The following is a 25,801-nucleotide window of genomic DNA, read 5'->3' on the forward strand; positions in this document are numbered from 1 at the left end:
AGGGCCGTCTCTACCACTGAAATTTATTTTATGCGAATGTCAAAGCCCGCCCTTCTTTTTTAAATCTTATTTCTCAATTTACCTACAGGAAATACGAATCGAAAACTTAACGACATTATAAACCTATATTGCCTACCCCTGTTATCACATGTGCACCAACGTGAAGCCAGGCTAAAACATTACCCCGTAAAAATCAATGAGGAAGCCTTATTCCCCCAGACTAATTCCCCATCGAATACGCCACTGCACTGGGCAGATAGGATAAACGTACCTGACACAGTCAAAAAGAAAAATCAGACATACCAATACGTGTGTGAACGTAGCATCTCAACTATTAGCATCTCACAAATAAACTTCATATTTACTTGCATCCATCATAGTTCCATAGTTCTTGATAAGTATTTAACAATAGTTCAATTGATATACCCCTTAAAATCACGTTTTGAAAAATGAGGCTAACTTCACGGCGCCCACCATTTTTGAAAAAATGTAATTTTTTTGGGAGTTCCGAATAAATTAACAATAGTTCTACAGTTCTCTGTACATTTTATCAATAGTTCCGGTCATTGACCACTTGAAAATAAAGTTTGAAAAAAATGCGTCAGCCCACCGTCTTTTAGAAAATCGTATTTTTTTCAGTGTTCTGGATAGTTCCCAAAGAGTTCTACAATCTCCTATAGGTTGTCGATACATATATCCAGATTTCGTCAAAAAATCATTTTGAAATGAGTACTTCAAAAGATCAATTAATCGTATGAAATCCGATACTCTCGAAATACTGGATGGATTAATCAAGTGCGGGTGTTCGTTTTGTAGAACTCCTTGAGAACTTTCATCGGGTCTCCTGGAACTATTCATTTATTTTCTCGAATCTACCCTACTTGCCACGGAGAATCTTTGAAGTCCCCGAACTCTTTCAATTTTAATTTCTCAGCTTTTTACCATAAGAATTATCGATAGAACTCTGTGAGAACTACTTTTTCGACCCGGGGGATTGTCAGATTTTGTACTCGCTCTCAGCGCCACTCAGAACCAACTACGCAAACGTAATAAGATCTGGCTCCATCACTATAGTATAGCTGAGATGCTGAGAAATAATTTTTAATAATTGTTCAAAGACGAGCAGAGGCCAGAACTCTTTTCGAGGGTATGCAGGCTAGTCAGAACTGTGGATTTAACCCACTAGGGAGGCCAGAACTCACCCCTAAATGTCAGCAACTCACTGTAGTATGGCTGAGATGCTGATAAATAGGATAAAACTGCTTACCACGTGGTTTATTCGTTAGAACTATTGAGATAACTTTCCTAGGGGATAGAACTCTGCAGGATTGTCTTCCTCTATGCTCATATATGTGAAATTCGATGAGACGCTGACAAGCGGTACGAGAATTTAGCATCTCATTTCTTAAAAACGTGATTTCAAGGGGTAAATCAATTGAACTATCGTTAAAACTTATCAAGAACTGTGGAACTATGATGGATGCAAGTAAATACGAAGTTTATTTGTCAGATGCTAATAGTTGAGATGCCAGGTTCACACACGTCATATCAATATACCTAAGACGGCTATAGCAGCTTTGGTACACATAATTAACTAGCACCAGTACTTATGACGTAATAAGTGCCACTTTGAAAAATTAATGTAAAATCCATTCACGATTAACATACGATTCAATGTAAAAAAATGCCACAGCCCCAGCGAGCCGCGAAAGCTGCTTGAAATAATAATTAAATTTTCATTCAACGATCAATTAATCCTAATGAAAAAAGCATCGCGTACCGCCTGTATATATGAAATGAAATGAAGCAAACATAAATTAATCAATAGCGTTAATTAATTCATCAAGCATTCCACCTGATATACGCGTGCTTCATTCCGCTGTACAATGTTACTAGATATTACCGCTAGGGAATTTCTATAATAATCCAATAGCATACTCTCGTGCATTATCTCTTTCGATTGCTTATTAATCCATCCAATGTACATTCGTCGCTCCAGTGTTAAATGGGAATGCGTCAGATTGATTGGCAAAGGCCACGTTATATTCTCATGAAGCGACCGCAATGTTAATTACCTGTGTATACATATGTCTAGGAATCATTACACCGCAACACGTATGTACAACTGCAAGCGGGATTGTCGCTCGTTGAAAATAACGCATTGTACCGATTGTGAAGTGTAGACAAAATATTAACATTGATTTTTATTGTCACCAACGAGTCGCACGATTATTGAACTCGATTCTTGAATTTTTTTTTTCTTTTTAACGGAATATGACGCTTGCTTGGAATAAGGTCTGTAAATTGTACAGCGGATAGGCAAGAATGGTCTTTTGAAAATATTATTGCTGAACAATGCCATTACAGTGTAAACAGGAAGGGCACTATTAACGCAATATCGATACGTGTCACGTTTTATTGACAACGCTGAGTTTTCCAACATTAAACTTAATTACGTCTTTGCCTCCGAACGTCATTAACACGTGTCTGACGCGAGGACACGAGGCTTTATACGTCAACTGCCCTACTGCTTCGCTTGTAAACGTAAATTATATCCCGTCAGCTGTTCTAGAAGGCAAAAGCGTGTGAGAGTGTTCAATTGGTTTTCCCTTTCTGCAAGTAAGCTAAACGTTATACCTGTGTTTGATCTTGTTCCGGCATAGGACTGCGGATATGGTCGCGTGATCGTACGTTAAGACGTTAAAAATGAATACTGGGTGGAAGAGAGATTGTAGAGTCGCCCAAAATACAGGAAGTTGCGCGTAGTAGCCTGTTTTCAAAGGGAAGCCCAAAATAGACGAAAGGTCCAGTGAACAATATTTTTTTTTGTTTTTTTTTTTTTTTCATTTTTTTGCTTAGAACTTTGAATGTATGAATTTCAAAGATACTGAATAATGTAGAGAACATAAAATAGAGGATCGATAAATATTTTTTTGGAAAATTAAAAAAAAATTATAATTTTCTTGTATGCATGCAGTATCATTACGGTCTATAATGTACTTCGAGTGTGTATGTGTATTATACGGCAATTTACCAGGCACAAATGATTTCCCATGTATATACAGGGTGGGCCGAAAATCATGGTACAACCGGAAAGTAGGGAATTCCTTATGGAAAGGTAAATCGAAATAGCAAAATAAATTTTTTTTTCCACGAGTCTTGACTTTTACGAAAAAATAAATTTTAAATATTAATAGAGTACGCGCGCGCTTGACTTAAGCATCGACTTACGGTGTATGCTACAGGCCACCGCTTCTATAAGTATCAGTATACAATAATATAATGAAATAGGATAACTCGAAATAATTAAACAGATATTCCGATTCTCGAGAAGAATTAATTTTGCTGTGTCACCAATTGTTGAAAATATCGACACCGTTGCTACATACAAAATTATTTCCCTTGATTCAAAAACTCATGAACCGTGTCTAGCGCGACCTGAACCTTCAATTTTTCAAGCGTCTGGATGACCCGACATTATAACAAATACGAAGAAACAAAAAACCATGTCACAAGCAATTTTCCTTAAGTCGATTATTAGTCGAGTGCAGGGATACCCAATTGATTATTAAATTTGATTGTCTTAAAGCCTCGTAGATACAAAAATTTATTCTACAATTTCTATTTAGTTTTGCATTAGAAATCAGCCCTCTTCCGGATTTACCATACACTTCGTCCCACCCTGTATACAATCGTACGGCCGTTTACGAAAATTTCGGAACTCCCCCCGGCCAGTAAAACAAGTCACCCTCGGCGCTGAAGAAAATCATAATACATGGGAGAGGGTCCACGCGATTCGGGGACAAAGTCTGATACGCAACGAAACTACCGCGTCTCTTCATATTATTTCTTGTATTATCAACCCCCAGTGCTTTCCGACTATATAGATAGCATCCCCAGACGATATCAAGGAACGACCGTCCCCATCTCCAGCCCCATCCATACCAAGGACCCTTTCGAGCCAAAGCAACCTAACCTCAATTCGTTGATATAGAAGTCCTCCAAGCGATGAGAAAAGTCAGAAAGGCCTATAGAGGACGTGCACGCGTCCAGGATGGTCCGAGCTCATCCCCTAAGACCATATCTAAACCCGTATAGCATTCAAAGGCACCATATGTCTCCCGGAAGTTGGCAACATCCAGAAGAGGGATAACGTAAATTTCCAAACTTTCCTTTCTCTCCCGGACGCAAGGGTCAAAGAGTGGAGTATAAAAACAAACTAGAGGTCTTTTCAAAAGTTACCATAAACAATCGACGTGTCTCTTGGCGCGTCAGGCGGGATTGACAGTAATACAAAATTGACCCCACAAAATACACAATCGTCCACGAAGACCCCAGACTCAAAGCCGGACTCACAGTTACGCGATTACTCATACCCATAATGCTTATTCGAGCAAAGCTTACGAAACGCTGTTAAAAAAAGTTCCAACGATCAAAGCCCAGCGTCTATAAATAGAATTGGCAGAGAGCGACGCGAGCCGCAGCGTTCAGCGTCCGAGTCGTTCGACCCGCAGGCAAAAACATTGCCGTGCCGTCACGTGTCCAGAAAAGTTCGCATGTAAATTTGCGGGCGACGTAACATCCGGTCGCGGTGGGCGTGGCTAGGATATTCACGGGACAGCACGAAATGGGTTTACATACGTATGATAGACATTGGTAGGGAAACGTGGAGGGAAGATGTGTATCCCCCCTCGAGGAGGCTTGGCGGCCGCGAATGAATTCCCGTGGGATAAATTTTCCTGTCGTTTCGCAAAAAGAAACCGGAGAAACGTCCGACAGTCTGATTCGCACGGCGGACATAAAGCGTAACGTGAAATTGGCCTGGGTCGCGTGCATTGTAAACCCGCTCGACGACGAACCCGCCAAGAAGGAAGGACAGAAGGGAGGCGACGACGTACTAGGGAATCGTCGTTAAGGCGGGGAGATGAGAAGACGGGGAAAAAGAAAATACCAGAGACACGGCTATTTTGCGTCTTTGAAAATTTACGCTGTACCGACTGGTCGTCGTATAGAATCCGGTACACGAACGTATTGCGTCAGAAGTTGAAATGTACCTGGCTGTCGAGCGAACGCGTATCGCACTCGTCGTAAAGGAAGTACCAGGTACCGAGACATAATTCACCGAGTGGCAGCAGCCATTGAAACCAGTACATAGAAGCCAGAGGTGAACCGGAAGTGCTCTGCGATCGAGTCGGGTGTAATGTCGCTGATCGATGACAAAGACACGGGAGAGAACCGGAAGTAAGAAGGTACGTGGGAGCGAGTGGGTGCAACGTAGAGTGTTTATCCACGTGTGCCAAGTGTGTACGGGAGATAAGACGTGTTGAGTGAAGAGGAAGAAGAAAAAGAAAAAAAAGTTCTCCACGTTGCCAAGAAGGTTACGACGAGCGTCAATGAAAAATCGATCGCCCGGTGCCAGTCGAACGGTGTAATTAGCCCGTTTGGTAATTAGCGCCGGTTGATCGAGAGAACGAAGGGAGAAGAGAAAGGACTGTTACTGTTCACGGTTTCGCGCGAGCCGAACAAAAGGCACGGGATGTCAACAAAAAAAAATCCGAAAGCTCATGTAGAATAAAGAAGTATAGATTAATGTAGAATAAAGAAAAATTCCACAGACCCAGCGAGTCGCGAAAGCTGCTTGAAATAATAATTAAATTTTCATTCAACGATCAATTAATCCTAATGAGGAATGACTTAGGAAAGACTTAAAAAATAATTTTTTGAAAATTTTTAAAATTTTTTAAAAATATAAATATAATAAAATATAATATGTAATAAAAATATGTAAAAATTTAATACAGAACACTCAACCGCGGCGAGTTGTGAACGAGGAAAAATTACAAACGAACGTCGTTATGAGAATTGGTGGTTGGGTGTAAAAAGATTTTTTTATAACTTTTAATAAATGCATAATTTAAAGAAAATTTTTTATTTCCAACTTTCAATATGCAAATTACCGAGCAGTTTGATCTTTCTGTCTCGGGACAGGACACACGCGCGCTGAACGACAGCTGAGGGTTTTGGTCCAAACGGATGTTGTTCGATCGAGGGGTTGGGATTTGTGGGTCGTTCGTTATTATTGCTGAATTCTGGTTTAGGGAGACAGGGCGGGGCAGATGAATTTTCACGGGTTCCGCGGTCGACGCTGTTGCACTGGCCGGTAAAGGGTATCCGGTTTTCGCTTGTGTTCACCGGAAGTTAGGGGACCATGGGAAGCAGAGGAAGGGGTAGAGAAAGGAAATAGGGACGAAGTGGGAGAAATGAAAAAGGTACAAAGGGCACCTACGGATCGAATAAAAACAAACGTTAAAATATATCTAGTCGGTCATTACGAACGACTAATTTATATAGCGACCCCTTAGCGGGTTATACCACCCTTACGGAAATCTCTATCCCTCCACTCCGTTAATGTGTCCGGTTGGCACTTTCGAGAGTGCACATAAAAGTCCAACCGTTCGAATAGAAAATGACTCCTAGGATTGCAGGGTGGAATGCAAATATTAGCCAACCCTAAGAAAAAAAATTACGGTTAACATTAATTGGATGTTCGCAAAAAAAAAGTATTCAGACCTCGGTTCGCCTAATCGGACTTCAGTTGAATGCACAAAATTAAATACAAGCTGACCAACGTAATAAAATTATTTCCACGTGCCGGAGCGTATGATATTTCGAGGTCGGTAAAGTCACTTTCTTCCCTAAACTTTTCGCGAAAATTCTAATGCTCGAATAAACTTAATTACTACGTCGGTACGTATCCACTTCGATTTCGTAGAAGATACAATGTGCGGCGGGCCGTACGAAGTAGGAAAGGAGCGGTAACGAGATACGAAGAAAAGTTCTCACCGAAGAGACCAAAGAGATCACAGAGAGACGTATGAGGATGGGTCTCCATTCCGCGAACGGCGGAAGCCGTCCCGTACGAAAGGGACCGTCGGATGCGTTGAATTTCAAATAGTTTCACGACAGCAAAGTGTGTCTTCCTTTGCTGAGGACTCGCCTTTATCGGACACCCACGTAAACAGTACGCATACACTTCCACTCTAGGCACTGCCGAGCACGTACTAGAGTCTCGTATGTACAACATAGTGCATGAACATACGTACACGTATGACCATGCACGTACCTCGACTGTATTGTATATGTATATCGCCATATGAAGTTAGCCTGTCCATTGGATTCCTGTAGTGAAACCACCTGCGGGTGATACATTACTACGGAATAACCCTATAAATAATTTCGCGAAAACGTCACAGATATCTCACGAGAGAAAACAGGGTGTCAACAGGTGGTACTTAAAAAAAAAAAAAAAAAATTACGTAATTTATAATTAAAATTTTGGATCGACACTGGAAGGATAAAAAAATACACCCAAAAACCTGCCAATATCCAAGGGGGATGATGGGTTATCGTAAAAGAAAGTTGTAAGAGAAAAAGGTGTGTTTACGCCTATCTAAGGATCAATGCGAAAAGTGAGTTTCGATTAATCGTTCACAGATAAAACTATAGCGCGGGTCATCGATATCAATTGTAATAGTTGAGCGTGAGAGGACAGAAAGTAAGGGGGAAAGAAAGAGCTAAAAAAGAACAAAGTGTAAATCCAAAGAAAAATTTTGAAAAAGTTACACGGACTTCAAGACAACTCGATGCTCCGCTTGATATACTCAAGCCTAATGATTATACAAGGATTATCGAGAGTGGTCATTATTACGTAATATACATTGTTATATACCCATAAGATAACTATGGTTTATCCACCGACAAGTAAAGAAAAAATGCGAACCATAAAGTTAAATCGACAATCCCTATGTGAGCTGATGATTTAATATTCGTCAATAGACAAGCTCAATTAAAGATTCCAGAAAATTGATGCCACCGATTACAGGTAATCACTGATATGAATAAAATATGTAACATAATCAAAAATTTATAATAACACTCAGATAAATCGCGTATGGAATTAATATGAACGTAATCGGATATTTATCAAAATCAAATATCAGATAATTATCAAATCAAATATCATTCTCAAGAATGAATGTTTTTGAAAAAAAAATTTTTTAAATTATTTGTAAAAATTATTATCGCTGGGTCCTTGAGTTAATCAAAGGACTCAACTACTTTAGGATCTAGCAGCATACGTTAATCAGTCAATCTGACTAATGGCAGCCACAGTTCTGTTGGTTCGGCCTTGAGCTGTACCGTCATCCATTTTTTTTTTATATACCCTGGGGTCATTAGCTAATAATTTTCTGGTTCAACGGGCTGGAAGCGGCAGGGAAAGGGGGTAGTCGTCCTACGCAGGGTCTAGAAAAAGGGTTGTAGCATACAGGGTTAGGTGGTTACTGGTATAAAACTACCAGCGGTAGGTACGTACCCCGTGTATCTAGGTAGACTTAAGCCCCGTGCACATGACCGGATGGCATAAATACGCAATACACATGGCTTGGCTTAGTGTAACGGGTTTTGCGATAAATCTTTTGGCTTACGCTGGGGGGTTAAAAATTAACCCCTTGATACTCGCCTGCAGGTATAGAAAGTTAATCAGAGGGTCGTGACCGAGAGGGGTGACGCGGGTGCAGGCGTTACGTCGATTTATAGCCGACAGCCAAAGAACATAGAGTCTAACCGCTTTTGACAAAATAGCCAGAAACGTGTATACATATGTGAATACCTGATTGACGTAAGTTATCTCGATGTCTCACGGATAGATGGCACTGCTGAACGTTCTTACCTGTAACCAAAAAAAAAAGCGGGAATGTTAACTCGATTGAACCGCTAAGACTTAAAATAGTACATTATGCTACCAGGGGGGAAAGTGCGTGATTTTCGCTGAGTGCGAGGAGCAAGAGGTGAAATCTGCTCGTCCCGTGTGACATATAATACTTTTTAACAGAATATTTTTAAAATAACCATATTTTTATGCCTGCAACAGCACAACGCTACAATATATAGGTGTAGATTATGAAAGGTATTGAATCTAACGGCACAAATATGATATTGTCGCAAATAATAGATTAATAAACGGGTCCAGAGCGGAGCCCAGGTGTGGTGCAGGGGCGAAACCCCGCCGAGGGGGTTCGGGAGGCGGAGCCCCCCTACTGCAAAAAAAAATTATTTAAGTAGCTCGAAGTCGAAAATTTACCTATTCAAATCATTGATAGGTCGTGAATTAATTAAATGATACCGAAATGATTAATGATATTTATCAATAAATTATTCGATCAATCATTCAATAATTCAATTATTCACCGGAATAATAAAAATTATCCATTAAAAATATTTGAAAAGTTTACAAAGAAAGGGTATGGCCTTAATTTGGTAAAACGCAATTTACATCTCATTTTTTCTGTTTAGAGCATATATCTTCCCGCAAAAATCACTTTTTTTGCCCGCAAAATCACTTTTCTTCCCTCTGGTCAAAAATTGATTACTTCCGCCCGCGTCGCAGGGATATGGAATATGGTCATTTAATCGTAGTCGGGTAAAAAAGTGTATTTTTCAAAATTTTTTCTTCAGTTACATTTTTTACGCTTCGTTCGGACTAGACAAAAACCCCAGCAGCCCTTTAAAAACAAATACAGCTTCGCATTGCACATTTATCGTAGAAAATCACTCTCTATTGATCGAACGAGCAATTTACAATTGTAAAAAGAAACGCAGAGTTCGGAACAGCTGTAACGATTGTCCACGAGATGAAGATAGAAAATAAATCGAAAAATGTGCATTGTCGACGAGTTGCGAGGCCAAACGTCGCCGACAACCCTAACTGTCAAAAGCAGTAAGTTCACACACATCGGGCTAATCGTCATCGCGAGAAAGCAACGACAGTCATTGGATACGATTCGATAATATACCGTGACATGACTTTTTTAGTAAATGGAAAACTGAAATTAATTTTGAAGCAAAATAAACTCAATCCCAAAGGACATTAATATACATTAATCAGGACTATGTAAACAGATAGCGAGGCGTCACTGGAGCACGTGCCTGAAACTTAGAGAATAATTCAATCCCCCGCGGGGCCAGGTGTAATTGGAACATGTAGAAACCAACACACTAGCCGAATAAAGACATTCATCACTTGCCCTAAGGGAGAACCATCAGGGAGGGCTGGATGTCGGCTATGCGCTGGTTCGAAGGATGGTTAAGAGATACTGGCATCAAATCGTAGGGTTTCCAAGGTGAGCGTGGGCCGATAAGCCTAAGGGGGCTGGAATCTGCCGCGTGGACGTTACCCCACATTGTTTCCCGCGGATTTGGAAGACGGAGAGAGAGAGAGAAGAAAAAAACAATTTATTCGTGCAGTCAATATTTATACAAGAGCCGTGCTGATGGGTCATTTATAACTGGCTGCCGGGTAAAAATAATGATAAACGCCAGGGGCGAAGGTTGGACACGGGGTTGGGCTGTCATGGAATTGTCGAGAGAGGGAAGATGATAGCGGGCGAGGGGACAGGAGGAGGGATGAAAGCGAGGGTATGTAAGAAAGAAAAAAACAAACAAGGAAACCGGCAAAGAAAAATTTCGAGAGGGAGGGTGGATATTAAAAAAACAAACATGCAAAAAAAAAGGTGATCGTTAATCTCCGCGACTCGATTTCTCCGGCATTAATTTTTTTACAAAAAAATAAATACATAAGAATGCCCGCGACTGCAGGTTACACGGTACACGCATTAGATAAGGGTGTCTCGAAGTAATCATTGACAGGACGATTGGCCTTACAAACATGAATATTCTAGGGTCTAAGAAAAGTTACGAAAAAAGAAAAGGTTACAAAAAATTGGTCAACGCCGAGGTCATCCAGAGAGCCGCAAGAGTTGCGTACGAGGTTAACGGGAACTGCTGAAGAATTGCAGCAGTCGCGTGTAATCGTTTATCTCGGAAGCCTCAAAGTTCTAGACCTTCTTTTTTTTGCTCCCCCTCTGAGCCACGTCGTAGTCGTCCCGGCAGTCGTATAAGGGGCGTAGCACGGTGGATCGACAAAGAGAGCAAAAGGGGCGCCGCGCGTAGAGCCCCTATTTAATCGTGATTAACGCGGCAAAGGTCAGAGAGCTCTGAGAAATAAAATTAAAACGAATAAATACAGCGCACTGCGGTATTCGGTGCATTCCCAGGAGGTGGTTGCACACGTAACCCGCCGCCCCTGGAATAGTTTCTCTTCCTACTATCCTGAACTTCCAAGCCCTGGGCCCCACCCCCTGTCGGCAAATTCACCGTTGCACATATGCGCGTGTCGTAATTTGTGCTAAGGGATAAAGAAAAATTTTTCACGGGGTGAAATTCATTCTTGAAGGGCGTTTGAAAAAATATATATATATCCTCATACGATCCTCACGCTTCTGATTATACCGATACGATTTCAAATCCAGTCGGCTTTGAAATGAATGGAACGAGTGTCCCAATTAGCGAGGACTTCGTATCAAGCGGATTAGCATAATACGAGGAGGGATAGTTGAGCGACGAAAGGGCGTAATCTGGCTTCCAAAATTATGGTGGGTATTACTGGATCATTATGAAGCAATAGTTATGTCCAGGAATAGTGTATGGAAGAGCCCGCTGGGGCTAATGGCGTGTAGACGGTTAAACGTCACGGTCGTTCCTGCCCGCGAAATGGACCAATACACGTACGTGAACGAGTGGGGATACCACCGCAGAGTAATAATGCACCAATGAAATTTGAAGTAACGTCTATATCACATGCGAGTAGTTGGCATAGATCGAACAAGTTGATTGTGAGTTTCGAATCGGGTGACTGGAAATTTTTGAAAAAAAAAAAAAAAAAAAAAAAAAAAAAAAAAAAAAAAAAAAAAAAAAAAAAAAAAAAAAAAAAAAAACTAGTAAAAAAAGGATATGCGTGCCGCGTAATAATTTTGATAAGGGAGAAACTGACGACATTGCCTTTCTAGACGAGAGCCACGTGTTTACTGATAATAAAATTGTCCACCCGTCTCTGAAATCTGATATTTTTCATTTTCCTATACTTGCCGTGAGTGCGAGAGAGACGGACTTATGGGCGTTCCTATGCGTGAGAGAGAGACGAGCATAGCGACGAGTAATTCTTTTGCGTATACTAAATATTATATACTACTCTTTCGACCCGATATCTCGGGACGATTCGATAATATTTTTATCAGTAGTGCTTCTCGAGAGAGATTTTGGAAATTTTTTTGAAAATCCAAGCGATATCGTGACAGCTGTCAAACATTGACAGGTGTATGCTACGTATGCTAGCACGTTATAATACGTAACCCAGAGGTCATATTAATACGATCTTTCGCCGTTGATAAAATTACGAACGTGATTGAAAAAATCAAGCGAATGACAACGGCGCCGAGATATAAAAATATGACAAAGAAAAAGATACGCCAGAGATAAATGAAAAGTGAGAAAAATGGCAGCAATCCGGATTTGCCTATCAGCCAAAAAAACAACGTTATGAGTCCCGGGGGAGAGCAGGGCGATAAGGGATGATACGTGAAGGGCAGGAGGCTTGGGGTATTTCGCGAAGTACCTTGATTTACGTTTCAAGGGTGAAAAAGAAAGCAGCAAGAAGCATTTCCTAGCTGATACAGCTGAAGGATTTCTTTTGGAAGGGAAAAACAAAAACATTCTCTACAAGGGTTTCCGGTTAGTTTTCATGGGTTTTCCAATTTCGCGCTATTTCGATGAACGAGGGGTTGAACGGTCTTCGTGAGGGAGGGTAGTAGGAGAAAGGGGATGATATCAATCCTCGAAGAGGGATGATTCGCCAAAACAAACGTTTTCGTCTATGCCCACTACATACACGTGTCCAGAGGCCACTTCCGTTCCCCCGGTTACCTCCTCCTGCTGTGACCCCCCCATAGCCAGGCCCCTCGGATCAGCCATTTATTTTCTACCCTTTAACCTTCGCCCTTCGACTCCTCTGGGAAAAACGTCATAGCTGAAGCCACAGTCGCTTGGCACAATAAGACACTTAGCCAACCCCCTTGCTGAGGGCAATGAAGTCCTCGCTGTACGAAGGAATGCGAAGACGAGCTCTGCGACAGTTTACCCAGATCTGTGAAGGTGAAGTAGTCAAAAAAATGAAAAAAAAATAAAAATAAATAAAAACCTCAAAAGTCATTCCACTCGCGTTCATCGCGCAAAGTTTACAGCCGGATTAGCTCGTAAGGTCAATTTGTGAAAATTGTCGTGAAAAGTTTCGGATAAAATCATGCCCAGCCTAGAGACCGCCGTTGCAGGAGCAGCAGTTCTCGAGGTTAACGATCAACTCGGGTTATCCAACTATAGGAACATTTACGTCCGTTGCTTAATGTCTGACGACGAAGAACTTTCTGTATTCTCGTATACCGAATCGTTAGGTAGAATGCGGGGTCGGTAGATCGTATAAAAGACCAAATTTCCATGAACCTATATACATAGACAAAATATATATATACACATTTTATTATATGTGTGTCAAAGGAAAGAAAAAAAAAATGAACCATTTTACGAAATCCTGACTATAAATAAAACGGAAGTCGTCCGACGTCTCGTGCCGGAAACGGCATAAGGCCTAATTCGAAGGTGGTTGGCGATGTGGCTACGTGCGCAAAAGGAAGAGCTTGAAGATTCGGAGACAAGTGTCGGGAGGAATAAGAAATGACGTCGACGAGAGTCGCTGTCAAAAAGAGGTTTTTCGACGGGAATAAAGAATTCAAGTTAGACACAGCCCGGCCCGTAGAATGAAGAAACGTATATAAATCTGAAGCAGGGGCGCGTACAAAATATATATAAAAAAAGCAGAGAACTAAAATTTACATTTATAGCAAAATAAACACCGCGTCCCATTCTACGAAAAGGGTTGAAAACAACATTTTCCGGTACTATATGAAAAAGAGTCCGTTCGGCTGGCTCGAGTAATACGATTCTGAAACGAATTTTGTACGATGACGATACAAAAAAAAAAAAAAATACTGGTCAATCAGTCGCCTTCGTTAAAGTTTCTCTCGACGTATGCAAACGAAATTCTGTGAACCGAAATATCGGCAACTTATCGATCCGTTATCGTGTCGTTTCGTGGACGCGCCCTCGTATCGTAAATGCATCGTCCCTTATCACTGGACGCAAAATAAACATTAAAGCAATACAGAACCAAATAAAAAAAACAAATGAAAGATACCGATGATTTCCCAAGAAAGCGAAAAAAAGATTACCAGACACTGAATGTTGCAATATTTTTTTTTCCATCAACGAATATACGCATAACAAGTCAGCAATAAAGCGACTCATTGTCGCTCGTAGAAAATTGCTATGTCGTCAGTGGTGAATGTAAAATTCAAAGCGTTGCGGTAGACGGCTGAATTATAGAGTATTACATGACGCGAGATTAAACTCGGCTGATCTAACAATAACAGGGTGAAGGGTGTCGGAGAGAACGACGGCAATTGCAAATTCCGATGGTTCGATGCGAAGGGGGTAAAACAAAAAGGAGAAAAAAAATTAGAAAACAAAAAAAAAAGATCACAATAAAGAACAAAGGGGCAAAGAGGAGTGACGGTGGGTCTGACTGTGGCGACGATTTAATTCATACAAATCCCAAGGAATTAGAGGTATTATCGTCCCAGCCGGAAGCACCGGGTTCCCTGGTGGCTTGGTGGGGAGCCGCGACCTGGCCGAGCGAGGCAGTTAAAACGGCGCGACGCAACGCACGAGGCTTCCTGCCCTTAATTAGTCCAGATATCTCGACCAGAGGGAATACCAAAATGCCCTTTTTCCTTTCCTGACCAACCAACCACCGAATTGCTCGGTGAAATCGAGTCCCCGATCTTTAGAACTGAATGTGCACGGGCGAACGAGACTTCAAGAGCGATCCGGCAGAGCGGTTCCTGATCTTCCTGATGCGAGGGGATGTATAATACAATGAAGGAGGTCGTCTACCCGGTGTCCTGATTCAAGGACGTAATTGGCACGAGGCCGAAGGCAACTGTGCACGTGAAGGACTCGATACGAGACTGCCGAGCGGCTAATCCTTGAACGCGGAAAATTGTCCCCAGGGACCTCTGGCGTCGCTTAGGTACTTGCCGAAGGGATGAAACGTAAAAAAAAAAAAGAGGCTTGTCCTACCCTAGCAAATCCTCCGAAGAGCCAGTTAGACTTCGGGGTAAATTTAAAATGAATAAACGAAGGGGATTGCACGTGCGTGTGTACCGGGTGATTCTCATGAACGCGAAAACCTAATCCTATAATGCTAAAGGCGAACGTAGATATCCTTTCAGTCCTTCGAACCCTCAAGGACTGGCGTTCAAATTCGGAGTCCTTGCGCAACGGCATAAGACGCGAGGAAGACGCGGGGTGAGACGTAAGGGTGAATAAAAATCAGACAAGCGTACCGGTACGGATCAAAGAAAACCTAAGGGATGATCGAGCATGTAATTTATACTAGACGAAATAAATATATTTTTTCTTTTCATTTTCATGCGGTATCTCCCATTTCCCGACGTATAATACAGGGCTAGTGAAACGTGGCGAGAGGGTTCGTTTGTCACGGTTGAAGTGACTGGGAGGGGTTGACTCGTGAATTCCAACGAGTCAAACGAAAGAGGGTTGAAGGGCGGACGGCGGTAACGAAGCTGCGAGTGCAAAGGCGTACTCGAATAATTTCTACGTCGACTAAGCGGCGCGCGAATCAACGACCACGACAGGGTGGGTTGGTCTTTCTCCTTCTTACGGAAATATCTGTAAGGGTGGTTTGAACTTTCGTTAGCTTCGTTCGCCCTGGGCACGAATGAAACAGGGATCAAAAAAAAAAAGAAATGAGAGAAAGAGGGACGACGTGCACAGCCAAATAATTGACCGAGTAAATCCGCGAGTCTTCAAGGGGATGAAACGTGACGCCCTTTAATTTTTCCCAAAACCCACCGATTCCCCCCTCCGTCCTTTGACGTCAAGGGATAATCTCTTGGAATTAACCCCTTTCCATTGTCCGAGGGGGGTGACACGACGCAATATTGCCCTTGGAGCACGTCAATTTAATAACGGTTCAATATTCTCAACCCCTATTGCTCCATGAAAAAGAAAAGGGAAAAAAAGTTTTCAAGCCTTCCACCATATTTACAGTTCATTAATGGTGGATCGAGTGAGACTCTCACTTAGGGGTGTAAGGAGAGGAGAGTCGATACGTTCACAAAAAGTGGACAATCCGACGGCGAAGAATTCAAATGAAAAAAAATTCACGACCTCACCTTGACACACTTACGTGCTCCCTCGCTCGGCAAGGGATGTAAAAAGAGAGAGACGGCCGAGCGCCTGGTGAAAATTCGCCCGGGAGTGGGGAGGGAGGAGTAAGGGTGAAAAGTGCCGACGAGGTGGAGATAATTTTCTGCAGTGCGATGGGTACGTGCTAAGTGATTGGTTTCAGCCTAACCCACTATGTATCTACTATAGATTCCTGATGGCAGCTGCACCAGCAATCCTAACCTCACTGGCCAACTGTGCAGATCTTCCGGCAGAATGGATACTACCGTCGAATATATCCAGTCCCATAGTTATAATGTCCAATTGCCTACATAAAAGTAAAAAGTAGCATCAAATGACAACGAGACTCAAAGTCTAATAAACTTGAGGTATAACGTTGCGTGTATAAAAAAAAGAGACAATGAAATAAGTGTGAAGTTTCCAAAAGTGCGGCTAACAATTAAAACCGATACTTTTATACCTCGCAGAGCCATATCGAAGACCAGCGACGCTGTGCAAACAGAAACGTATAGTTACGTAAAAAAGAGATATAAATTTCTCCGTCGCAATTCGACGAACGACAAGATTGCATGTAAACATACGGACAGATCTGAGAGGCACTAAAGATTTAAAAAAAAAATCTTCCTATTCCTTTTGTGAACGTGTTAGCTTGGGGAACGTAGGAAGGAAAGAGGCCGGTCTTATCGAATTTCAGAGGGTTCAGACAGGGTTAGAAAAAAAAAAGGTAAACTGACTTGAACCAACAGGGACAAGTAATAACCCGACGTGAGGCAGGGGCGCAGCCCCTATTTCTGATCACGGAGAAAGTCGAGGAGGTGGATTAGATAAAAGAGAAAGGGGAGGGAGGGATGTGAGTGGTAGTCAACAATCTCCAGACGGGATCATCGAACCCAGAAAATACCAATAGAGACATTTGTCCAAAAACCGATATCCCAAACCCCTAAAAACAACCCCTCCAAATATGATATATAAACCCACCCCTAACTACAAATCGTACCCATCAACCCGATTAATATCTCAACACCCCGAACCCGAACGAATGATCGGTAATACAAAAATTACACCAAAAGTAAAAAAAAAAACAAAGAATCAACACCTTTTAATTTCACTATCCGGTCAACGTTCTAGAGTTCATCAATCAGCACAAAGGAGCAATTCGGTCCATAGTGGATGCTGCCGAGAGCTAACATCGGTACGACGTGAAGTCGTACCAAGCGTTTGATCCAAAATTGAAATTCCCTGTTCCGGCCAAACGGCAGAGACACCCCAGCGAAAGGAAACAGAAACTCTAACCCGATATAAACGGGCAACGCGTTTCGCCATTCCCCGTGTAATCGTAAGAATTCCGTGAATTCCGCGGTCCGGCTCGATCCGTCAAAGGACAATGAACTAATCAAAGGCAGCTTTGGATTCCTCGTCCTTATTAGACTGCGCCTGCGAGAGGGGGTTGGGTGTCAGCGCCGGTTCGTGACAGAACGCAACCAAGAAACCCTAAAACGGGTATATACGTATATATATATATGTATGTATGCGTATATTCGTCGGTAACGTTTCCAGGGAGAAATTGGAGAACGTGACGTCGTGCATATGTAAATTAGCCTTAACGCGTCGGCTAGTTGGGATACTCGGCTTGTTACCCCTAGCCCAGGCTCATAGTACTGATAGAAACGTACTGACAGTAACATTGCCAAATGGCCACTCCCAATGCCACATGCAGAATCCAATGCAACTGTATATAGATATACCCTCCACTTATACGTAACGATAAAGATATAAATGACGTCACGAGACAGTGATAATCACACAACGATTATTATTCTATCCACGTATACGTCACGTGCATTACATTACACACGGGTACATTTTATCGAGTCCAGTATGTGGTGCATGGTGAACATAGTATATCGGAGGAACATGCGCGTTTCGCGCGCGACGAGACAGTAGCGCTCTGGAAAAAAAAACAATTTTCGTACTACATTTATATTCTAGAAAAATACAATTTATGTACCGAGCAACCAATTTACGCTGGCCTTTTTTTCCAAAATCAACCATTACATTACAAACCTCAAATTCGTATCTACGTTCTGTTCACTAACTAAAAATTCACTTTGTCGAACAATGAATTTTGTTTCGTATCAAACCAAAAATCCCTTTCAGCAATGAATCAGCACCATCTAGCGTTAAATTGACTAAGCTTATTTCAACGTTCATCATTGACAAATGCCAAGCAATGTATCTCCCAAGCGGTCAGTCTATTTTTCAAACTGCAACTTCGCACTCGTCGACTGACGACACCGACCGCCAATCAGAGTCCGACTAAAGAGATAACCACGTTAGAATCGAAACTTCGATAAAACCTCACGTGGATTTTTGACTCGTTTAGAGGAGGGTACAGTACCAGAAAGTACAGTACAGCAAGAAAACGTACGGTTTGGCTACACACTGCGGGCTCGCTGAGTCTGGCATAATACGAGCCTTGAATTTTAGGAGTCTGGACCCTTCTGTACAGAGGGGGTAGGGATCTGGGTCACCCCTAAGGCTAGAGATGCCAGAGGGTGAGAGTAAGGGATGAATTGGGGGATCGATCGATTGGCTAGCGAGCCAGTCCGACATACTCTGTAAAACCTGGCATTTTTATTTGACCGACGCCGACGGTCCGTATACTTATCACAGAGGGATATCGCACGACGTATGACGTCGCGACGCTTAGCGTTCGATTCTCCATACGTTCGTCGAAGACTTTCCAGGATATTTGTTGGCGTCACTTTTTCTACGCCCCTTTCGATCGCGCGGAGAAACCACCTCGGGGATTCCTTGCGTCGTTGACCGTAGGGGCTTCGCTTGCACGCAGGTTCCCCTCTTGTGAGCGAGTAAAGGAACGTGAAGTTGGACCGGAACGAGGTATCGATTGAGGGCGCGTAGATTTGAACAATATAAATCAAGGTGACGAGGAGAAATCGAGTTATTCTCTCATCCGATGAATTTCAGGATCAACGTTAAGACTAATTCCTCTTTTTTTTTTCCAAATTCCAAACGAATCGAGCAAATTGTAAAATTCCAAAATTTATCATTGACAATAGACCGATGAAGCGAATCAAGTGCTAAGGCGTCTAGATGGGAAGACGCGAGGCACTCGCGTAGCGCCGTGAAGGTAGCGGTAAAGCCTAAAGCGTAAACGAAAAAAGAAATACGGGCTGCGGTCGGCGATACCGGAGGAGACACAAAAGAGCGTACATCTATTTATCAGCATTTCCACGAGAAAGGTTCGCGGCTCGCGATATTCGACGATTCGGCAATTACACAAAACAAAGGACACCACTTTACGCTCGAGCATCCAAACAGCTGGATAATTTTAAATCGACGTCTGTTCGATGAACCGGATAACAGAGAGATGCCAAGGGGATGGATATACGTAGAACGAAGAAGAGAACACCCTTTAGCGAATACCCAAAAAAAAAAATAATTAACAAAAAGAGAGTATACGTCGTGACATAAAGCAAAGTTTAACGTCGACAAAATAAACGAGTGAACGAAAAATCAAATTCCACTGAAGGCGAAGGACATAGAGAAGAAATGAAGAACCGTCGGTACCTCCAATCAACGCTAAGCGCATCAAACGAACTTCCGCTTCCTGAAACCGCGGAGCGAATACTCCGATCGCACGTGAATACCGTAAAGATAGAAGAAAAATCATCGGCAAGCCAAGAAAAAAATCAAGACTCCCGTGATACAGCGATTGACGTTGAAAGCGTAAAATTAATATAAAAAAAGCACTTGCGTGTAACCAAAAAAAAAAAAAGAGAAAAATTTTCAACCATGAAATAACCACAACGATCGAATACGTTGATTCCTAATATGTGAAACAGACCGTAAAAATTTTCATAAATCCCAACGAGTTTCGTACGAACACCGTAGGTGGCCGTGACAATTATCGACTGAAAGTTCAGAAATCAAGAGGAAAGAAAAAAAAAAAAGGAAAAAATCCACCTACCGAAAAAAAAAAACCGGTTCCCGAGTTCCGGACCGAAGCGAAACGAGAACGGGTTACAGGGACAGCGCGGGAATTCCTGGCCGGTTATTCGTGCGAGAATGGCGATGCCCAACTACAATCACCATATGTGGTTAGAGCGACGAAAGAGAGTCAGAGACGAAGCCACGGAGAAACCAAGCGAGAGCGAGAGAGACAGAGAGTTAAAAGGGGAAGCTAGAGCAGAAAGTAACCTGATGTAAACGCCAGGAGGACTTTACTTGCGAATCCTCCTGCCTGCCTGCCTGCCTAGTCGTCAAGGCTGACCGCGAGCACGAAGAACTGAAGACTGGGAAGTGCGGGCTGAGGGGCGAGGGCCAGAAGAAATTAAATCATTAGCCGTTGCAATGTATAAAGGAATTGTCGCATGAATGAAAATAAATTATTATCCTAAACGGGGATAAACGCAAACTTTACGTAAGACACGACTGCCCATATGCACATAATATATACAGGCGTGTAATAACCCAGAGCGTGTACATACACAAACAGTACGTATTGTGGAAAATATAATATTACGTATTTAATATTGAGGACGTATACCCGCGGCGAGAATTATTAATCGCGCGTTAGCCGATGCCTCCGATAAGCCCGGGAACTTTGAACGTAAAACGTAATTGAATATTGCACTGTGGCGACAATGTCGTATATGTTGAATTTAATGAAAAGCCGCAGTCTCATGTTCGAAATTAGTCATACAGGTACACTGCGTGATTGATACGTGTAATTTTCACGAATGTATCAGCTATCGTGAGAGTAAGTAATATTCAGGTACAAATGACAGATCGGTTAATGATCCACAGACGAGGTCGAAGCCGTAAATTAAATGATGTAAAAAGAAAATTGTAGTGGAGCATGTGAGAGGAATAATTTTTCAAAGATACAGGCTATCTCCTTACCCGTATACACCAAGTGCAATTGGATGGTGCTCGATGAAATAGCTCAGCTAAAAAGAAGTATTTCGACGTACCCAAAATGCAGCTACACCAGTGCAATATTATATCTGAAAATATATCCACGATCGGTTGTAGATATACATATATATGGCTATAAGGTCGAAACGAAAGATACGATCCGTACGTTCGGCTGTTTCTTAGACAGATGTAGAAAAAAAAAAAACCAGAGATTCACTTCGGCTACTTGGAAAGCGTAGTAGCTATCTGACGTGTCCAAGATTGAAAAAAAAAAAATTATATAAACCATCCCCGAGAGCGTATGTCAAATTGCGGATTTAACGGTGTCGTGCGAGGGAACGTCGAATAAATCGTCGACGTTAACGCGCCGTTGAGCTCTTGGCGTAGCTACAGAAATCCTCGTGTGAGAGTAGCGGGAGGAGAAGGAGAGGTGGAGAGGGAGAGGGAATGAGAATTCCGCGAGAGGAGGAGCGAGGAGAGAAAAGAGTTGAAGGAGAAAAAAAGGATTGACCATCGGTCCAAAAAAAAGTACAAGAGGGACAAAGGAGAGAGGCAGATAGAAAATAGTGGACCAACGCAAAGGACGAAACTTCGAGAAAATATGTACAGAGTGTATTTCGTCGAACCTAAACAATGTACTTCGTCATTTCTTTTGTTTTTTTCGTCGAAGAAAAGTCCAGCGACGATATAAAAAAGGAGAAGAGAACGATGCGCCGTCGCGCCTCGGATAAAATCCGATCTAGTAACGCTTTGACGGTTCATCGTGCGTGTGCGGCCTAACGACCGAAAGGACCCGCGTGTATGTGGACCTGCGTTAACGTGATTACCATCGTTCCATTAGAGCTAACGATTTAGAGACCTTTCCCAGGGAATCGTGTGATGTGCCTGTATGTGTGTGTATATATATATATATATATTATATATTAGAAAGTCCAGAACAACGTCAAGTTCACTTTCTTCGTAATTTTTTTTTTACGTATAATTTTCATGCCACGGCTTTAACACGCCTTTATTGCTGATGAGCTTTAAATCCGTGGTCACGCTGCATGGTAAACGAAAAATATTTGCACGAGGTGCAGGCGCTGCTGGGTAATGTGTAAAGTCAGTCAAGTCAGTGAAGCCATGGCACCTTATCGTGTCTCGACTGCATGCGCAGGTTAGGTTAGGTTATACCAACAAAGATATATACACACGTAGTGCAGCCGAGACAGCTGACCGGCTGTCATACACAGAACGCACGTGGCGTCTGGCGTGGCGATAGTAAAGAAATGCCTAGAGCGCTTCCTGCAGTCATTCAGCGAGCAACCTTCGCCATCCCGATACACGTAGTACGTGCGAACACACCCATTTAGTAGCTCACATACCGCGACGGGTTTACGTGCGTGTCACCGCCGTTGCGAGGGAATCGCGTTACACACCGCCGCCTTGACGTTCATTCAGCCTTTCAGTGCGACTAATGTTTTGTAATAGCGAGTAACTGAATACGGAGGAGACATAGAAACGTCAGAAGCGTGCTTGAATAATTGCTGATCGAATTAACGAACAAATATATTTACACGTACGCGAATTTAGAGTTTGCTGCTGATTCATTCAATCTTATTGAATTAATTGAACATAGAGTAACGAAAGACATTTACGGTCAGAGAGTGTCTTGCCGGATTCAATTTAACTAGTATTTTGTTTTAACAACCATTTTGACAGGTTCGCTAATTCCGTGCCATGCACCAGGTTCGAGATGCTAAATGGTAGCAGTGTCGTATTAATAGGTGAGAGGAATAAGCCACGTGCTGACTTTGTTAGGTACGCTAAACAGAAATAATGGTTCGAATGGATTTTCTAGTGAAATATCACGAGGCGGAGGCTATAAATAGGATAAAATGTAACATGATTGGAAAATACGCGAAGCAAGACTGGTGTTGACGTTCCTTCATGGCAGCTATACACGCGATATCCTGCGGTTTGTCAGCGGGGATATATAACGAGTGGGTAAGCCGAGAGGGTGAAATCGCACATACCGAGACGATGGAACATGGAGACGTCGTTCGTTAACCTAACTAAGCTATATCATATATCGTACATAAACTATGTAGATGAACGCGGATAACGTGTCACGCGATGTCAAATTATTCCTTCCTCTTCCTTATTTACTGTTAACGTTCGTTCGTTTACTTAAAAATCGTTTTACATACCCAGCTTCAGTGCACAGCATACGACTATGGTAGTAGCAACCGTATTACCATACATGCATGTCATTAATGAATCAGCTGTTTAACACGCGGTCAGACAAAATGGATAGTCGTACCTTGGTATCCTTGGACGTGTGGTAGTAGTAAACAAAGGCAAACATCCACGCGCATGACAGTAGAAGCACAATTTTCACATTTCGCCGCATGTCTGCTTTAACGTTTCTCCTCTTCTTGATAAACTTCAGTTACACCAATTCGATGCTCTCTAACTGCAAGTTTATTGAGTTCTAACTGTTCTCTCTCTCTCTCAAGTTTGAATATTCTTCTAAAATACAGAAACACACGGTAACAGGGAGGTCACGGTCGGCCCGGCGCCACCTGCCCTAGCACGACAAACACTAAACAAGTTACCGCGTCGGCAGCCGAAGCCGTACTGAGGCGTCGACGGAGGCTGTGTCGACTCGCCGAAGTTACCAAGCTTTCTCACCAGGCGGCAGGCTCGTCGGGGCGTACAAGCCTCCCTCTATTCGTTCAACAATTCTCTGCAACGTCTCGTAGCTTCTCCTATGGTTCTCCCATTTGGATTTATTACGATGTCGACTTCTCTTTTCTGTGAGGCGTCCCGACGCGGTGAAAGGGCGCGAGATTTTCAGACGCATCGATTTCAAGACCAGGGCTTATGCTGTGTGCTGGTTTTATCTTGTATACGTCAGATGCAAAAACAGAGAAGCAATGTGAAGATCATAAAACCTTAGTATATATTCACGTTGTTGTACGCTATATATGTATTTTATATGTAACATAAAATATGCTGGTACCTGCTTACAATTGGAAAGTAGAAAACGGTTTGAAGATACCATAGAATCCACGACAGTTTTACAGTATTTCAAAAAAACCTTTAGTAGTTAGTACGTACTTTGTATCCATAGATATAAAAATCCCTGGAGTTAAACTTCAAAAGTCATTGGACTACTATAAATGTAATATCGAAACTTTTGGAAATGGTTATGAAGCAAATTTTGAAAACTAACTCACTGTAAACATTGAACTTTCAACTACACTAAACAATGCAATTAATCCGTTCGAGTGTAAAGAGATATCGAGCAAATGATCCTTACATTTCCAGCTACCCTAACAAAAGTTCATCAAATATATACAGTATCACATATTATAATCTCTTATTACGAAAAGGATCTTTTAAACTACACTATACTTTCTTAGTTTCAATTAGAACTTGTGTACTTATGTATCAGCATCTATATACATATACCGTACACGTTACACGTCAGCGATCCGTAAGAGAAAATAAAAGTGAAAAGGAGGACTCTGTAAATTGCCCCCTTTTCAATGCTAACTCTTCTACAACTTCCGGCTGATAAAGTCATGACGCAAGAAGAAACGCGCGGGAAACCCTACCATCAGTATACCTACATAGCCATCGGTACCAGTATATAACATTACTATTATATTCGCTCTCCCCTTATTACAACAGGTAAACTAGTACGGCTTGGAGTCAGAACGAAAATGGCGAAAGGAAATAAGAGGAGCCTCCTCTCTTGTACCAAAGCGGTTGCCACTCGGCCATATCATTGCGGAAGAATAAGTCGGTTATCTGATTTGGTATAAAACCGCAGCAATAATCCTCGTTATGGAATAAAGAACTAGTCCCGGTGTCTTCTGTGTCATTAAATGACCTGGAGGAGATACACTTCTGTAAATGATACCAAGGATATAAATATATATATATATACACATACACACACGAATATATATATAGATATATTTTACGGGGTAGAGGGAAAAGCAAACTTTCCACGTTAGACGTATACGTACTATATATCAATAGTTTATGTACATATAGGATTGTTACTGTAGATTCATACCGATATTATATACTATATGAGTGCAGATTAGAAATTGGCTGTGACGATTCTTCATTCCTTTCGCTCTTAGAAATATTTACGATTGCTGAGTGCAAATAAAATATACATATAGTAATCACACGTACTGAGCATCACATCAGCCTCGCGGGTTATTCAAATGGCCTCGTATACTACATTATGCGAATTTCTGGGAACAAGTTTAGAAAGTAAACAAGCATTTTCGAGATTGGTATTTCGCTTACGACTATCTAACAGTTCAGGGACAAATTAACAAATTTACGTTATTGGCCTACCTCAATGCCGTACGTCAGTAGCTGATTTTTGTTCATTTCTCTATGGTTCCACGGATATCTGTTTCTTCACTTGTATGAAACGAGGTGTTAATAAAATCCAGTTAACTTGTATTTGTAAGCGTTTAAAATTCTTCATGGAGAAACTAGATGTTTGGTAACCTAGAAGCTGAAGGCGCATTCAAAGACGGCGATGTTGTCGTTCGCGCTAGTACACGACCGAGTAACTTGACCGCGTGTGAAGCAATTAAGTCAAGATTAATTAAGAACTTTGTGGGCTTTC

At 42.0% G+C, this 25,801-nt stretch overlaps 1 protein-coding gene and 1 long non-coding RNA gene across 3 annotated transcripts in view; one reads left to right on the forward strand and one right to left on the reverse strand.

Moving 5' to 3' along the window:
• LOC107267309 (polypeptide N-acetylgalactosaminyltransferase 2) overlaps positions 1–23,817 on the reverse strand; it is a 95,983-nt gene extending 72,166 nt beyond the window's left edge. Inside the window, exons 1-2 of one of the 2 annotated variants that reach the window (XM_025084557.1) lie at positions 23,462–23,814; positions 8,672–8,731 (exon numbers count right to left, since the gene is read on the reverse strand). Coding sequence is in view for 1 of the 2 variants with exons in the window: in XM_015738839.2 (XP_015594325.1) it covers positions 23,462–23,551 (90 nt within the window). In the remaining variant the exon portion in view is untranslated. Of the gene's footprint in view, positions 1–8,671; positions 8,732–23,461 lie in introns of both variants that reach the window. The other variant, XM_015738839.2, reaches the window with a different exon arrangement.
• On the forward strand, positions 22,511–25,053 carry LOC112494288. Its single transcript, XR_003059556.1, has 3 exons — positions 22,511–22,925; positions 23,000–23,145; positions 24,838–25,053. It is a non-coding gene; the product is annotated as an uncharacterized LOC112494288 (long non-coding RNA).
• The last annotated feature ends 748 nt before the right edge of the window (positions 25,054–25,801 follow it).

Source organism: Cephus cinctus, unplaced genomic scaffold, assembly GCF_000341935.2.
Source record: "Cephus cinctus unplaced genomic scaffold, Ccin1 Ccin1_scaffold0398, whole genome shotgun sequence".
NCBI classification, from domain to species: Eukaryota; Metazoa; Arthropoda; class Insecta; order Hymenoptera; family Cephidae; genus Cephus; species Cephus cinctus.